The following is an 18,290-nucleotide window of genomic DNA, read 5'->3' on the forward strand; positions in this document are numbered from 1 at the left end:
AGAGAGAGAGAGAGAGAGAGAGAGAGAGAGAGAGAGAGAGAGAGAGAGAGAGAGGAGAGATCCTACATTCAGCACCCCTGAAGGAATGGAAGTCAAGTTGTCAAGTTGATGACCTCCATCAGGTAGGAGAGGCATACCTATGCCTTCATGTTTAAACTGAAGAATCAATTCATCTGCTCCGGAAAAAGCTCACTACCTTTACCTCCAACCCAATGTTTCTCAATTGATAACTTTTTCCTTTCTTGTAGCCTCTACTTGCTGTAACCGTCTCACCTCTGACCAACTCAGGATTGAACCGGTGCCTCAGAATGTTGCTGTGGGGAAAAGTGTTCTTCTCCTCATTTATAATGTGCCAGAAGACATTCAAACACTTTTCTGGTACAAATCAGTGTATAGGTCAGACATATTTAAAATTGCAGAATATAGCAGAGCCATGGAATCCACTATCTGGGGACTTGCACACAGTGGAAGAGAGATGGTGTATACGAATGGATCCCTGATGATCCAGAATGTCACTGAAAATGATGCAGGATTGTATATGTTAGAAATTCTACATAAGGACTTCAAAACTGAGAGAACACATGTGCAAGTCCATGTAAATAGTAAGTGACTCTTACTGCTTACTTAGCTGCTTTGCCTGGCTTATCCTGCTTTATATGCTATACTGTCTGGAAAGAGCTGGACCTACTCAGTCTCCCATTACATTTTCTCTCCAAACTGGGGTTTGGGCACTTACTACAGGACACTCATTCATTAGACAAATTGCAGTAGATCAGAATCCCTCACCAGTATCTTCTTGCAGAGAGGAGAACATATGCTGGGTAACTCAATACTAGATCATCAGACTCAGCACATTCTCTTGGGGTTCTCACCATATACCAAGAAAAACCCTGTGTGCCTTGGGGAGGCCCTAGTTGAAGAAGACATTGAATCCTCACAAAGCCCACCAGGCTCCGAACTGTGTTCATGCTTCATCTCCAGGTGCCACTGGGAACCTTTTTGTCAATGCTTTGTTTTGATTTTCTGTTAGAGCTTACAGAGAGCAACTTTATACTGATTGCCCAAGTTCTATAGACCACAGAACCCATGATACACTGCCATGAAAGCTGAAGTTTTGTAGGCCATCTGGGCCATCACCTTCTTCTGAATCATATTGCACGTGTTCCTGGAGCATTAAACAATTATTGTGGTGGGTTTATGAGACTTCCCAGGAAAGTCAGTGTTCGCAAAGGAGAAGCAATGGAGACAGTTACTCCACCCCTACTACTAGGGGTCCAGCATAGGGAATATTCTTCTGAAGACATATACTTCTGGTTTGAGCATCTACCTTATTCCAAGATTTAGAAATTTATCATAACTAAGCTTAAGTCATAAACACAGCAATGATCATGTACCACATGCCATATTATAGAGAAACCAAGACACAGTAAACCCAGTGGGTGAATGAGGGGCACACAGCTCATGGATGATAAATCCCAAACACAAGATTTGTTTATAGTAACATCTCCAATTTTTCCTCCCTGGAATCTTTATTAAGTGTGAACTATAGAGAGAATAATTGAGGTCTCTGAAGGACTACTGTCACTTTGTCCCCTCCTCTGTTTCTTTACAGACCCTGTTTCACGGCCTTTTGTGCGAGTCACTGAAACCACAGTCAGAGTACAGAGCTCAGTGGTCTTCACTTGCTTCTCAGCTGACCCTGGAATCTCCATCCGTTGGCTCTTCAATAAGCAGATTCTACAGCTCACAGAAAGGATGACACTTTCCCCGTCAAAGTGCCAACTCACCATAGATCCTGTCTGGAGGGAGGATGCTGGAAAATATCAATGTGAGGTCTCCAACCCAGTCAGTTCAAAGACCAGTCTCCCAGTCAGTTTGGCTGTGATGGATGTGGAAGAGTGACGTCTCTCCCCTCGTTGTACAGCAGAGTGGGGTCATTTCCTGATGGATGGGGTGCAAATGGAGATGAGCTATTTTGTAAAAATTGTCAGTTACCACTCACTGATGTACTGCCTTCATGGTTACTAATTATGAAACTTGTTTTCCAAAGCAAAATAAAGACATTAATATAATAATAAATTAATATAATAGACATGATTGAAGTTAAGAGCTTAGGTTGTGGCTCAAATAGATAGCCTTTTTAAAAGAATCTATGAAGACTAACTTTAGGAGCCTCAAGCTTCCAAATGTTCCAAGTCCACTGTTAAATGCAGTGTTTGCATGGAGATAAACATCCCCTCATATGCTCAAATAGTTTCATCTAACAACCATTCTACCTGGATACCACTAGTCTTCCATGGGAAGTGAGGAAGAGTAACAGGAGAAGGGACTGCCCATGGTTCACTGTGACCATAGGTAGTTTCTAAATAGTTTTGACCCACAATTTGTTTGATGTCCATGTTTAAAATCCTTGGTGTAGTGTTCTACTCACTGTTTTTATCCTGAAACTGACTTTTACAGTCAGATCTCATAATGGCTTTTACAGTCAGATCTCATAATGACATGTATAATGTTTATACATGTTTTGAGATATATGGGATTATATTACATATTGTGAATTATATATCACGCCATATATTGTCGGGCAGTGCTCGCGCCTAGGGATCGCGGGCTGATGGAACCGCCTCAGGATACTGGGGTCGTTGGCAGCTGGCATCAGCTCCAGGCCGAGCCACGGGGGTGGGTGAGCAGACTCCTGGGTCGGGGGTGTGGAAGGAGCCAGCCGAGCTGGCCCAGGGCCTTCGGCAGCTGGCGGGGCGAGGCTCATGCTCTGGTCGCCCAAAAACCCCAGAGGCGGGGGTGGCGGCAGTGATGATAAAGGAGAGCGCAACTGTGAACCAGGGCACAGCTCAAGCACGCCTTCCGGTTGAGTGGAGTGGGACCTCCGTCCCAGTCTCCAAAAGCAAGAGAATGTTATCAGCTCTTTTAGTTCTCTCCTTCTGAGGGTAGCTCGTGAGAACCCATGGAAGAAAAGTGTTTCAGCTCTTTCAGTTCAGCTCGCTCTTCCCGCTGAGAAGAGAGGAGAGAGTTGTCCTTTGAAATGCGTGACTGGCGAGGAATCTTGAAAGCACTCCGACAGCAGGAGACCTTGCACCACATAGCAGTAGTAATTTAATTCTAGCTCTGGGGTTATATACAGTTTCGGGGGAAAGAACAGGTAACCCCTATTGGTTTGGCTTGAGGGTTTGGGGATGCCTTATTTGAATGGAGGTGTTATCCTACGTGATAAGGGTCTCACGGGTCTCTTTGTGGGAAGCAGAAGCTAAGAGGGCCATATGGCCTGGGAATCTGAAGCAACCTACCATCCTGTTAGCCCTTTTCAGGCCGAGGTCTCTGGAGCTTCAAAGGTTCCTACCAGGCTTTCTGGCTTTCTCATAGCCTACTGCCTCACAATATATCACAATTTTGTATCATATATATCAATCATATATCATCTCGTATCTCAAACCCCACATATAATATATTACACATTGCTACTTCATTTTCAGATTCATGCTTAATCCTTAGGTAAACAGTGGCTTATCATGAACCATCTAAGCACAATGGCTCAAGTTGTGGTTTAACTAGACCACTGAACTGAAAGACATAGTTCCCTGCATTTCTGCTTCTGTTCAAACATTGAACCCTGAGGTCCATCTATAAGTATTCCGGGAGAAGCACGATTGGAGCTCTCACCACCACCTATCAGTAGGGTAGCCTTAGACACCAAAGCCTTAGAGGGAACTGGCCCATGATGAGCAGAGGAGGTCAGTACATTTAGAGGAACACAGAACTTTGGGCTGCATGGCCATCCTAGCTCTGAGCTCTGCTCACATCTGTGAAAGTCTTGTGCTGTTTAACATAGCACAGGAGGTCACACCATCTCTGAGCACTCAGATACTCCTGCCTCTGCCAGAGGTTCACCTTCTCAGTCATTCCCTTTGAAGTCTGGTCAACATGGAGACAAGATGCCAACACTAGTGGAAAGTCACTTGCAAGGATCAAAGGATCAACACAGGGAAATACCCTTCATGTCTGCACAGCACAACACACAACTATAGGCAATAAATCCAGCTCAGCGGTGAGTGAAGATTTGTGGCATTAAAACATCAACCTGAGACTTGGGATATAACCTACTCTATGGTGGATGAGTGGTTAGAAGGTGACAGGCTGAAGTTATTGAAAACAACAGGAATATACCTTAATTAATGCTATGAGAGTTCACACAGGACACTTTTAGTGTAAAACACTAAAACACTAAACACTTTTAGTGTAAAACACTTGTGAGGGCAAAACAATGTGACACAGTCAATCTGAGTGTTACATGTGAGTAACTTGTATTCCATAATGTCCAGAGACAGACTACTTAGTTAATTTTGGTTTCACAACATAGAACCACCTATTTAAACATCTAGGTTGGTCATGTTTTCCTGTGATATCCCCAGCATGTCTAGTCAGACACAGCCTATAGCTGAGAATGGCATAGAAGGACTTTTCCTGTCTGAAGAATCTCAGGGTTACTACCTGTGATAAAGAAAAATGGCATCTCAGACTCAGGCTCAGTTAACACATGTGAGTTTACTTGGTAGTTTTCACAACTTATGCTGGTATTGGGCTTGATACACAAGTACTTTACTAATTCACTGTTCTTCTAGCTTCGATTAGGTAGCAATTAGTGGAGGCATACAGAGCTCTCAGATCTACTGTGGCCTTCTAAAGACTGGGAAATGACCCCTCCCAATCTCCATCTGAGCAACTTTTAGTTCCTTTTTTTTGTTGCTGTAATAAAACATCGTGACTAAGACAACTTATAAAGAAAGCAATTTATTTGGGTTTATGGTCCTCCATGGCAGTGAAGCATGGCATCAAGATGTCAGTGTTGTGACAGGAGCAAGAAGATGAGAACTAAAATCTAGAACTGCAAACATAAAGCAAGGAGATAGAATAGGAAGTGGTTCAGGGCTTCCTAGTCTCAAAACTTCTCCAAGGATGATCTGACTGTAAAGGTTATGACTCTGAAATCACACCAAACAGCTCAAGAACACGTGGTCATATGCCTGAGTCTATGAGGGACATTTCTTATTGAAACCTTCATAAGGATCAAACTCCTGGCATTTCCTATGCAGCCTCTAGCTGACCTGCCTACTATTCTTGCCCCATCAAAGGGGAGCCTCATACAGACTCTCCAAAATTCCTATCTCCAATATCATCTCTGTTTTTCTATTCATGATTTTATTTATTTACATTTCAAATGTTGTCTACCTTTGAGGTTTCCCATTCGCAATCTCCCCATCCCATCTCCCCTTTGCCTCTATGAGGTTGCTCCTCCACCCACACACCTGCTCCTGCCTAACCCCTTTAGCATCCTCTTACACTGGGGCATCAAGCCTCCACAGGACTAAGGGGTTTCCTCTCACTGATGCCAGATGAAGCAATCCTTTGCTACATATGTAGCTGGAGCCAAGGATCCCTCCATGTATATACTCTTTGGTTGGTGGTTTAGTCCCTGGGGGCTCTGGGTAGTCCAATTAGTTGATATTGTTGTTCTTTCTATTGGGTTACAATCTCCTTCATCTCCTTCAGACTTTTGTTGGGAGCAACCTTGCTTATACATTAATGGCCTAAGTCAGCCATAGGCTTAAGTCAGCCATACATGGCTACTAACACAAAGTCTTGGTCTCTGTGGGTAAGTACTAACCCTAGAACAGGGAATAGCTATAGATCTTATAGACAGGTAGACCTGGTGGGAAAGTACCAGCCTAGATAAGAACAAATAATCATAGATCTAATGGACAGGTAGCCTTGATGGGAAAGTACTAGCCTAGATCAGAACAAATGAATAATAGATCTTATAGATGGGTACATAATGACATATTCCATCCTGCTTCCTTTGTGAACTCTTCATCCAGCCAATATCCTGTTCCTGAGATCACCTGAACTCCCCAGAAACAAAGAAGAAGACTATGTCATCCTTCTCCCCATATCCTGCTTCTATGTATATATAACCCCCATGTGGAAAAATTAAGATTTGACAGCTTGATCAGACTTTTAGACAGGCTGTTGTTCTTTGTGTGCCCTTGTCCCCCATTCTCTCTTTCAGATGGTCCCCCAGTTCCAGTTCACTGCCTCGCAAACTGGGGCAGCCCTTCCCCTAACTCTTCCATTGGGGTCCCTGGGCTCAGACTGATGGCTGCCTGTGAGTATCTGCATCTGTATTAGTCAAGTGCTGGCCAAACCTCTCAGGACAGCTATACCAGGATCCTGTCAGCAAGTGCTTCTTAGAATCAGCAATAGTGTTGGGGTTTGGTGTCTGCAAATGGGATGGATGCCTAGGTGGGCAGTCTCTGGATGGCATTTCCTCCAGTCTCTGCTCCATTTACTTTGTCCCTGCATCTAGTTTAGACAGGAATAACTCCGGGTTAAAAATTTGAGGTGGGAGGTGACTTCATCCCTCAAATGGGGGCTGTGCCTATGTACTAGAGTGGTATCTATAGGTTCTATCTCACCTTTATTGAGTATTTAGGCTAATGTCATCCCTGTTGGGTCCTGGGACTCTCTCACTTCCTTGACATTTGGGATTTTCTAGTGGCTACCCCCAGTTCTCCATCCCCCACTGCTACAAATTTCTACTCAATTTTCTGACCCTCTATACTTCTCTCCTGTCTCTTCCCATACCTGATCCTGCCTCCCTTTTTTCCCCATCCCACTCCTATATCCCTCCCAGGTCCGTCCATCCCTATATCTCCCATGATTATTTTGTTCCTCTTTCCAAGTAAGACTAAGGCATCCACATTTTGGTCTTTCTTCTTAAGTTTCATTTGGTCTGTGAGTTGTATCATGAGTATTCTGAGCTTTGGGGTTAATATCCACTTATCAGTGAGTACATACTATGTGTGTTCTTCTGTGTCTGGGTTATATCACTCAGGATGATATTTTCTAGTTCAATCCATTTGCCTGTAAATTTCATGAAGTCATTGTTTTTAATAGCTAAGTAGGAGTCCATTGTGCAAATGTGCCACATTTCCTGTATCCATTCTTCTGTTGAAGGATATCTGGGCTGTTTCAAGCTTCTAGTTCCTATAAATAAGGCTGCTGTAAACATAGTGGAGCATGTGTCCTTGTTGTATGTTGGAGCATCTTTTGAGTATATGCCCAGTAGGGGTATAGCTGGATCTTCAGGTAGTTATTTCCAATTTTCTGAGGAACCTCTGGATTGTTTTCCAAAGTGGAACCTCTGGATTGTTTTACCAGCTTTCAATCCCACCAGCAATGGAGGAGTGTTCCTCTTTCTCCACATTCTTGCCAGCATCTGCTGTCAGCTGAATTTTTGTTCTTAGCCATTCTGAATGGTGTGAGGTGGAATCTCAAGGTCATTTTAAATTACATTTCCCTGATGAGTAAGGACTTTGAACATTTATTTAGGTGCTTCTCTGCCATTTGAGACTCCTCAGTTGAGAATTCTTTGTTTAGTTCTGTACTTTATTTTTAATAGGGCTATTTGTTTCTTTGGAGAATAACTTCTTGAGTTCTTTGTATATTTTGGATATTAGCCCTCTATTGGATGTAGGATTGGTAAAGATCTTTTCCCAATCTGTTGTTGCCATTTTTTCCTATTGACAGTATCCTTTGTCTTACAGAAGCTTTTCAATTTTATGTGGTCCCATTTGTCAATTGTTGATCTTAGAGCCTGAGCCACTGGTGGTCTGCTCACGAAATTTTCCCCTGTGCCAAAGTGTTCTAGGTTCTTTCCCACTTTCTCTTATATTAGATTCAGCATATCTAGTATTACTTGGAGATCCTTGATCCACTTGGACTTGAGCTTTGTATGAGGAGATAAGAATGGATCAATTTGCATTCCTCTATGTGTTGACTTCCAGTTGAACCAGCGCCTTTTGTTGAAAATGCTGTCTTTTTTTCTACTGGACAGTTTTAGTACCTTCATCAAAGATCAAGTTACCATAGGTGTGTGAGTTCATTTCTGGCCTTCAATTCTATTCCATTGATCTTCCTGCCTGTCTCTGTACCCATACCATGTAGTTTTTATCACTTCTGCTCTGTAGTACAGTTTGAGGTCAGGGATGGTAATTCCCTCCAAAGTTCTTTTATTTTTGAGAATAGTTTTCACTATTCTGGTTTTTTTTTTTTTTTGTTATTCCAGATAAATTTGAGAATTGTTCATTCTATCTCTGTGAAGAATTGAGTTGGAATTTTGATGGGGACTACATTGAATCTGTATACTGCTTTGGTAAGATGGCCATTTTTATTATATTAATTCTACTGATCCATGAGCATGAAAGATCTTTGCATCTTCTGAAGTCTTCTTCAATTTAGTTCTTCAGAGACTTGAGGTTCCTATCATACATTATCTTTCACTTGCTTGTTTAGAATCACACCAGGATATTTTCTATTATTTGTGACTACTGTGAAAGATGTCATTTCCCTAATTTTCTTCTCAGTCCATTTATCCTTTGAGTAGAGGAAGGGTGCTGAATTGTTTGAGTTAATTTTTATAACATCCACTTTGCTCAAGTTGTTTATCAGCTATAAGAGTTCTCTGATAGAATTTTTGTGGTTGCTTATATATACTATCATATCATCTGCAAAGACTTCTTCTTTTCCAATTTGTATCCTTTGACCTCCTTTTTGTTGTCTAATTGCTCTGGCTAGAACTTTGAGAGCTATGTTGAATAAAAACAGAATGAGTGATCAGCCTTGTCTTGTCCCTGATTTTAGTAGCATTGCTCCAAGTTTCTCTCCATTTAGAATCAAATAGAAGGAAGTCCTTGGTGCAGTGAAGGCTGGATGTCCCAGTCTCAGGGAATTCGTGGGTGGGGAGGTGACAGTGTGTAGGTGGGAGTGGGTAGGTGGGTGGAGGCACATCCTCATAGAAGCAGGAGGAGGGGGGATGGGATAGAGGATTCCTGGGAGGGGGGAAATGGGGAAAGGGGATCACATCTGAAATGTAAATAAAATATCCAATAAAATAAAAATCAAAGAGAACTCTTTGATGTTGGGTATTGGTTTGCTGTATATTGCTTTTATTATGTTTCAGTATGAACCTTGAATTCCTGATTTTTCTAAGACTTTTAACATGAAAGAGTATTGTATTTTGTCTAAGGCTTTTCACCATGTAATGAGATGACCTTATGTTTTTTTTCTTTGAGTTTGTTTTTTTAGTAGTTTACATTGATGGATTTCCTTATATTGAACCATCCCTGTATCCCTGGGATGAAGCCTACTTAATCATGTTGAAGGAATGACTGTTTTGATGTGTTCTTGGATTTGGTTTGAGAGAATTTTATTGAGTATTTTTCATCAATAATCATAAGGAAAATTGTTCTGAAGTTCTGTTTCTTTGTTGGGTCGTTGTGTGGCTTAGGTATCAGCATAATTGTGGCTTCATAGAACAAATTAGGTAGTTTTCCTCTGTTTTTACTTTGTGGAATAGTTGGAGAAGTATTGGTAGTAGGTGTTCTTTGAAGGTCTACTAGTATTCTGCACTTCGACCACTTTCCTTAGGCTTTTTTTTCTGAGAGACTTTTAATGACTGCCTCTGTTTCTTTAGTGCTTATGTGACTGTTTAGCTGGTTTATCTGATAATGATTTAACTTTGATACCTGATGCCTGTCTAGAAAATAATTGCTTTCTTCTAGATTTTCCAGTTTGTTGAGTATAGGTCTTTGTAGTAGATCCGATGAGTTTTAAAGTTTCTTTATTTTCTGTTGTTATGCCTCCCTTTTCATTTCTGATTCTGTTAATTTGGATACTGTCACAGTGCTCTCTAGTTAGTTTGGCTTAGTTTTTTTTCTATTGTTTTGATTTTCTCAAAGAACCAGCTCCTAGTTTTGTTGATTAATTGTGTAGTTCTTTTGATTCTACTTGTTTGATTTTAACCCTGACTTTGATTATTTCCTTGCATTTTCTTCACTTGTGTGTTTTTACTTGTTTGTGCTCTACACCTTTCAGATGTGATATTAGGCTGCTAGTGTATGATCTCTCCAATTTCTTTATGAAGGCACTCAGAGCTATGAGTTTTCCTCTAAGTACTGCTTTCAATGTGTCCCATAAGTTTGGGTATGCTGTGCCTTCACTTTTAGTAAATTCTAAAATGTCTTTAATTTCTTTCTTTATTTCTTCTCTGTCCAGGTTATCATTGACTAGAGAGTTGTTCAGCTTCTATGTGTATGTGGGTTTTCTGTTGTTTTTGTTGTTGTAGAAGACCAGCCTTAGTCTGTGGTGGTCTGATGGAATTCATGGGATTATTTAGTCTTCTTATATCTGTTGAGTCTTGTTTTGTGTTCAATTATATGGTCAGTTTTGGAGAAAGTATCATGAGGTGCTGAGAAAGAAGGTATATTCTTTTGTTTGGGGGTAAAATGTTCTGTAGATATCTGGTAAATACATTTGGTTCATAACTTCTGTTAGTTTCACTGTGTTTCTGCTTAGGTTCTGTTTTGAAGTTCTGTCCATTGGTGAGAGTTGGATGTTGAATTCAGTATGTGCTTTGAGCTTTAATAACATTTTTTTTTTTTGCAAATGTACCCTTTCTTTTGGGGCATGTTCAGAATTGAGAGTTCATCTTGGTGGATTTTTCCTTGATGAGTATGTGTTCTTCCCCATGTTTTTTTGGATAACTTTTGGTTGAAAATCTGTTTTATCAGATATTAGAATGATTACTTCAGCTTGTTTTTTGGGACCATTTGCTTGGAATTTTTTTTCCAGCCTTTTACTCTGAGTTAGTGTCTGTCTTTGTCACTTAGGTGTGTTTTCTGTATGCAGCAAAATGTTGGGTCCTATTTACTTATACATTCTGTTTCCCTATGGCTTTTTATTGGGCAATTGAGTCTATTGATGCTGAGAGATATTAAAGACCAACGATTGTTGCTTCTTGTTATTTTTGTTGTTAGAGGTGGAATTATGTTTGTGTGGTTCTCTTCTTTTGGGTTTGTTGTGTGATGATTAATTTCTTGCTTTTTCTTGGCTGCAGCTTCTACTCTTGTGTTGAAGTTTTCCTTCTGTTTTTCTTTGTAGGACTGGATTAGTGGAAAGATATTCCTTAAATCTGGTTTTGCCATTGAATATCTTGGTTTCTCCGTCTATGGTAATTGAGAGTTTTGCTGGTTATAGTAGCCTGGGCTGGCATTTTTATTCTCTCAGAGTCTATATGACATCTGCACCAGATCTTCTGGTTTTTAGAGCCTCTGTTTAGAAATCTGGTATAATTCTGATAGGCCTACCTTTATATGTTACTTGAACTTTTTATCTTACTGCTTTTAAGATTCTTTCTTTGTTCTGTGTATTTGCTCTTTTGATTATTATATGATGGAGAAAAATTTCTTTTCTGGTCCAATCTATTGTCTTCTTATAGGCACCTGTACACTTATGGCCATCTGTCTTTAAGCTTGGGAAGTTTTCTTCTATAATTTTGTTAAAAATGTTTACTGGCCCTTTGAGTTGGGAATCTTCTATCGCTTCTATAGCTGTTATTCTTAGGTTTGGTCTTTTCATTGTGTCTTGGATTTCTTAGATGTTTGGGTTAGGAGCTTTTTATGCTTTGTATTTTCTTCAATTGTTGTGTCGATATCTTCTAAGGTTTCTTCTACACCTGAGTTTCTTACTCTTATCTCTTGTATTCTGTTGGTGATGCTTGTATCTATGACTCCTGATCTCTTTCCTAGGTTTTTTTTAATCTCCAGGGTTGACTTCTTTTGTGATTTCCTTATTGTTTCTATTTCCATTTTTAGATCCTGGATGGTTTTGTTCAATTCCTTCACCTGTTTCATTGTGTTTTCCTGTATTTCTTTAAGGGATTTATGTGTTTCCTCTTTACGTGCTTCTAGCTGTTTACATGTGTTCTTCTGTATTTCTTTAAGGGAGTTATTTATATCCTCCTTAAAGTCCTCTATCATCTTCATGAAATTCAATTTTAATTCAGAATCTTGCTTTTTAGGTGTGTTGGGATATCCAAGCCTTGCTGTAGTGAGAGAACTGGGTTTTGATGATGCCACATAGGCATTGTTTTCTGTGTGCTTGATGTTTACCATTTGGTTTTCTCTGGTGTTAACTGGCCTTGCTATTTATGATTGGAGCCTGTTCTTCCCATGAATCTGTTTATGTTGGGTCTCTTTGTGTCAGCCAATCTCTGGGAATGGGAACATGTCTTGAGAGCCTGATCTGGGAGCCTGGCTATGTCAGAATTCTTTGGATCAAGCTGTATCTGGGTGTGGATGGGGTGGGCAGTTGAGTTGGAGCACAGGATCCACTTCCAGGAGTAGATGCTAACTGGAAGGATGGTTTGTCTTGTGCTAGGCGGGAGTTCCTGGGCCCCCTGGGTTCCAGTGAATGCCATTTAGGTCAGGTATTGAGGCAGTAGTGGTAGCCTCACCTGTGAGCCTGAGGGTTTCAGAACTATGGAGGATCAAGCTTTGTGGGTGGGTTGGGCTGGAGCATAAGATCTGCTCTCCAATATCATTTCTAATTATCAGACTCAATGCATAGCTCTGTCACTGGTCTCATTGGTACCACATTCATGAAAATCAAAGTCCTTCTTAATTGGAACCTTGAACTGAAACAACATGCCTTGGGGTGAGAGGTTTTGATTTTCGGAAAATATAAGCATTGTTTCTGGAAAGCAGGATAAACTAATGTTCCCAACTTGAAGATTCACTCTCAAGTGTTAGGATAACTTTCTTGTACTCTGTGGCCTCTTGAAAAGGTATAGCTCCTAGGAATTGAGACATTGTCTCAGGTAAAAGAAAGACTAAAATGGATTAAATGTATATTATCAGAAGATCAGATAGGAATATTAAAGCCATATGTGGCAGATAGAGACATAAATTTATGGGGAGGAGTTTAGGGGGAATGATTAGCTCACACGTGGGCCTGGGCATGGGTTCTTGAATCTGGTTGGGCTATTGTGATTCCCATGGCTCCAAAGAGACTGGAACTCGGGAGTCTTGACTGAGTTCACTCCGTGCATGGCACTGGGCAGGTGCTAAAGGGCCCCACCTGGCAAAAGGAGTTCTTAGTCAGTCTGAAGTTCCACAGGGGCACAGGGCTCTTTGATTGGGGATCACTGGGACAGGAGGTGGTCAAGGACTGACTGGTCTCAAGCCCTTGGGCTCTCAGACACCACTGAGAGGCCTTGTAAGGACCGAGCCTGGGGGCATGTGGATGGAGGGAGAGAAGAAATAGGTCCTGGCAACACCCCTTGGGAAAGACTCGGTTACTGTACTCGCTTAGCAGACTCAGTGGCCTGGCTAGCTTGCTTGAAGATGTGGGTCCCTGTGGCTGTAATGCAGAAAGGTCCTCTAGGTGGGAAGTTTGGTGTGGCAGCTGCAGCTACAGTGGCTCATTAAAGGCCTTCTCCGAGTTTTCCCATGGTGGGCCCAAAAGACACAGAAGTCCATGGGTTCCAAGAGTTTTATTGTCATGGCGGATGTAGATGGATCTTGCAGTACCCCGTGAAACTCAGGGAAGACCTGAGTTAAATAGGGAGGGAGAAGTGGGGAGGGTCTGGGAAAGAACATTTAATTGGCTCTGCCCTCTGGCCTTCAGGTAACTCATTAGTATGTAAATCTCTCTAAGGCCTGAGGCCTGTAGTCATGCCCTCTCTAGCCAAATGTGACTGCAAGGTCCTTGTTAATGGAGATGTCACCCACATGTTAGGAGCCTGGATTCTGGGAGCGTGGGGAAATGTATTCTGTACCTTGCAGGGTCTCTGGCCATTTCCAAACCAATGCTCTACCAAATCCCAAGACCCGTTCATGGTCCTACAGAGAAGATCTGTTGTTAAAAGCAGGAAGCACAGGTTAATATTCGTCCAACTTCAGAAAAAGGCTTTAAAAGTGATGTTCCCAATTACGATATTAAAAAAATTTCAAAGACAATTACAGACTGATTGTCCAGGCTGTTCACAAGTAGAACATAGCAAGGCATGGCTCTGCAAATTTATATGAGGGAGCCACTGTTGATAGAAAACTGACATCCCTTCGACTAGAATGGTTAACTGATAAGCTTATTTAGGTAGAGCAATGGCTCTTAAATAAGGAAAAGGTTCAGCCACTAGAGCAGGTAGTCCAAGAGCAGCTAGAGACTTAACATATTGAAGAGTTCACTATTCCCTGGAATTTTATATTTGTTATTAAGAAGAAATCTGGAAAATGGATGTTGTTGAGAGATCTGAAAGCATTCAATAAAGTCATTCTGCCTATGAGTTCCTTATAACCTGGAATTACTTTACCTTTTTTTATTACCTAAGGCATGTCTTATTTTAGCAATAGACTTAGAAATTGTTTTTTTCTCAATATCCCTTGCTTTCATTGTGCCTATATTTGACCATTCCAAGCCAACTAAGAGTTGTCATTGGAATGTCTTGCCAGAAGGAACATTAAACAGTCCTATCTTGTGTCAGTATTATATGCAACAACCATTAGAAATAATTCATAAACAGCTTCCTCTATAATTTATCATTATGTGGATGATATTTTGCTGGATGATTCAGATATAGATACCTTAGAAAAATATTTGATAAAATAAAGAAAAATTTGCCTTGTTGGGGATTACAAATTGTTCCTGAAAAAAATCCAAAGAGGAGTTTCTATTAATTATCTAGGATATAAGATAGATCTGCAATCAATTTAGTCACAAAAGGTAAAGATATTCTGGCATCCTCTGTCTTGAGCCTCTAGAGACAATGATAGGAGTTTCTTCTGAAAATTTTGAGGCACTCTACTCCTCCTGCATCTGCTTAACCTCTGTATGCATATTTCTGATTTTCGACCAAGTACTCCAAGAATAAATCACAAGTTTTCCCCAGACTCACCCAACACTGCTTGCAGTCAGTGAGCATAATGACTATCCCTGAAATACACTTGTTCCCAAGTGTCAGGCCAGCTCACAGTATATGAGTTTGATGGCCATTTATGTTGTAACCCCAGAAGAAAAGCCACTGGTCCATTGAGTTTTCTAGGGAGCAAAATAAGGACACAAAATCAACACTCAGAAAATTATTTCACTACGTGTATATATAACATATTTTTGTTACCAACTCATAAGTTGATGGCCATTTCAGTTTTTTTATTTATAGCTATTATGAGTAAAGTAGTTATGAACATGAATGGCTGAACAGGTAGCTGTATAGGATGTCAAATCCTTTGATGAAATGTCAAGAAAGGGAGACTTAGTTTTAATTTTGTGTGGGAGAGTTCACCACAGGCTTCTACAGTTCTCCACACAATATTTCTTCATTAGTTTGTAACCCTACCAATAGTGAATGAAGACTCACTTTTCTCCTCACCAGCATTTGACTGTTAGTCATTCTTATTCAGGTAATGTGATAGTCCAATGCTCTGAAGCAGGCATGGAAACAGGAAGGAAGTTAGCCCAACTCCTGCTGGTCTCAACTTTTGAGATATCTGGGATTTTAGCATGCTCTGATGGTGGTGGCTACCACGTCTTCTGGGAATGGTGCTTGAGTTTAATGCAGATGAATGTCCTTATGGCAAGGACTGTATCCCCACATGGCAAGGATCTGTGGGAATATTTATGCAGAAACTCCTGTTATCTTCTGAGAGAGTAATTTGTTTGCTTTTCCCTTGAATTTACATTTTTAGCATTGCTATTAGAAGTCTTTACTTTCACTTTGTCTGTGACAGACATTTTCTCAGAATCAGAAAAATAAATCTTGGACTATGATTTATTCTTGTTTGTCTCTGAGGGTTGTGAGAATGAAATAGATCACTACAAATCTGTTTGTTAATGATGTGGTGAAGTCAACTTAAGGCCCTGGTCTGGGTACATCAGCTAACATATAGATGTTTTCTTCTGATGGGAACTTAGTTCTGACAACAATTTTCCCACTAACCTGTTCCAAACAACTGTTAGTTGAGCCAAGCAAGGATGATGAACTGATTAGTAATTTGCTGAATACTCTGAGCATTAGAAGAATTAGATCTCCTAGTTAGGATATGAGGAGATGCTAGGTGCCAGTAATTAAATCAGAATTTCTGGTGCATGTAATCAACCATCTTATAATATTGTAACTGCAATTGCTACCAGCCACAGTCATTCAGATGTGTACAAATGTGCTGGGAGAGATATTAACTACTTGCTGAAGCTATGTTTCCTCTTTCTTGATACAGTTTATGGACTGGCAGGAAATTACAGAGATTGAGGGGGAGAACGAGGGGAAAAAGCACACTGTGTGGACTATTGTTAAATGTAGGACGTTCTTTTTTTCTTCTTATATGCATTTCCTTTGTGCTTTTTAATTTTCATGTTTTTTATTATATATTTTATTATTATGTTTATTTTTTTGAAGTTTAAACTCCAGATTTTTATTGCCCTCCCAGTCTACCCTCTGACTGTTCCACATCCCATACCTCCTCCCTGACCCCTGTCTTCATGAGGATGTCCCCACCTCCATCCCTACCCCACCAGACCTCTAAGCTCCCTGGGGCCTCCAGTCTCTTGAGGGCTAGATGCATATTCTCTGACTAAACCCAGACTCATCAGTCCTCTGCTGTATATGTGTTGAGGGCCTCATATCAGCTGCTGTATGCTGCCTAGTTGTTATTCCAGAATCTGAGAACTCTCTGGTTAATTGAGACTACTGGTCCTCCTACAGGGTTACCTTCCTCCTCAGCTTCTTCCAACTTTCCCCTAATTCAACCACTGGGGCCAGCAGCTTCTGTACATTGGTTGGGTGCAAATATCTGCATCTGATTCTTTCAGCTGCTTTTTGGGTCTCTTGGAGGGCAGTCATGATAGGTTTATTTTTCTGAGCTCTCCATAACCTCCATAATAGTGTCAGGTCTTGGGGCCTCCCCTTGAGGTGGATCCCACTTTGGGCCTGTCATTAGACTTTCTTTTCCTTGGGCTCCTATCCATCACCTTTGCAGTTCTTTCAGATAGGAACAATTATGGGTCAGAGTTTTAACTGTGAGATGGCAACCCCATCCCTCACTTGATGCCCTGTCTTTCTGCTGGAGGGGGGCTCTACAAGTTCCCTCTCCCCAGTATAGAGCATTTCATTTAAGGGCCCTCTCTTTGAGTTCTGAGAGTCACTCACCTCCCAGATCTCTGGTATGTATTGGGTTGGGGAAAAGGACTGAAAGCCCTGAGGAACAGCAGAAAGAATGGAAACATGCAACCTTGGGTGGTAGGAAGTTCTTAAAAGAGATTATTCATGAGAAAGCAAGAAAGTGAATGTAAAATCTTTTCAGCTGTGAAAAAGCAACAGATGTGTAAATGAAGGTGGCCTGAGTTTTCTCTGCCAGCATGTGTGAACTGCATCTCTTGGTTTGAGTCTTCTTTTGATTACTTGATGCACCCTTCTATTGGTTCTGAATCCTGCAAGGGCTGGACTCTGGCACGCCACCTCACTAGTGTTATGCCATTTCCTCTGGTTGAATGGCCCCTGTGCTGACACACATAGATTGTAGGATTTTTTTTCTATTTCTGTGAGAAATGTCATGGTGTTTTGATTGGGATTGCATTTAGTCTGCAAATTACCTTGTTAGAATGCTTATTTTTATAATAATAATTATACTAACCCATGAGCATGAATGAGTTGTATTGTCATTTTTTAATGTATTCCTCAATCTTTTATTTTGAATGGAAAAGGAAATTCATTTATTTCCAAAATTCTAAAGACTTCCTGATTGACATAGGACCAAGATCAGATTCGGACAAAAATTGCCTCTTTTCATCTACAGACAAATTACTGTCCAAAAAAGGACACACTTGCAGAATAGTCGACTGATTATATCTGCCAAGACAGAGTAATCAGCCCTTAATAATTCTACATTACTAAGTCTGTCACATGATCCTGGGCCAGTAGACTAAAGATCAGATGTTCCAACGTTTTGAGGTTTAGGGACTGCCCAGGTGTGTTCAGCAGTCTCTATAAATTGGCTAAGTTTTAGAAGTTATGCTTGGTACTTCCCATGATTTCAGTTAATTCAGTCATTCTAGATTTCTGATGGGTTTGAAGACTTACAGTCTCATAGCCAACACAGGCTATTTACTTTGAGAGAACAGATTTGAGAGAATGGTTTTCAGCTGACATTCATTCTAAAGCCAGGACATAAGCCAGGTTTAGAACTAAGTCTTTTAGTTTAGAGAGATGACAGAGGTTCTGTTTAGTCAACAAAATTATGGACTGGGTGTTAGGTCTATCTTATACCTTACTGATACAAATTGGTATAGTTATGCTGTAATTATATTTTGAGAGAAAGTTTTTCTTTTTATTTTAACAGAAAAGGTGATATGTAGGAGGAGCTAAGGTAGGAGGAGTTAGGAGAGGAAGA

The 18,290-nt window shown here is 40.7% G+C and overlaps 1 protein-coding gene across 1 annotated transcript in view; it reads left to right on the plus strand.

The window, feature by feature from the left end:
- The window catches only part of LOC114634773 (carcinoembryonic antigen-related cell adhesion molecule 5-like), a 31,729-nt gene extending 29,703 nt beyond the window's left edge, over positions 1-2,026 (plus strand). Inside the window, exons 8-9 of the mRNA XM_028783361.1 lie at positions 249-602; positions 1,613-2,026. Of these exons, the coding sequence (XP_028639194.1) occupies positions 249-602; positions 1,613-1,902 (644 nt within the window). The 3' untranslated portion in view covers positions 1,903-2,026. The remainder of the gene's footprint in view (positions 1-248; positions 603-1,612) is intronic.
- Positions 2,027-18,290: the final 16,264 nt, after the last annotated feature.

Source organism: Grammomys surdaster, unplaced genomic scaffold, assembly GCF_004785775.1.
Source record: "Grammomys surdaster isolate TR1022 unplaced genomic scaffold, NIH_TR_1.0 1089, whole genome shotgun sequence".
NCBI classification, from domain to species: Eukaryota; Metazoa; Chordata; class Mammalia; order Rodentia; family Muridae; genus Grammomys; species Grammomys surdaster.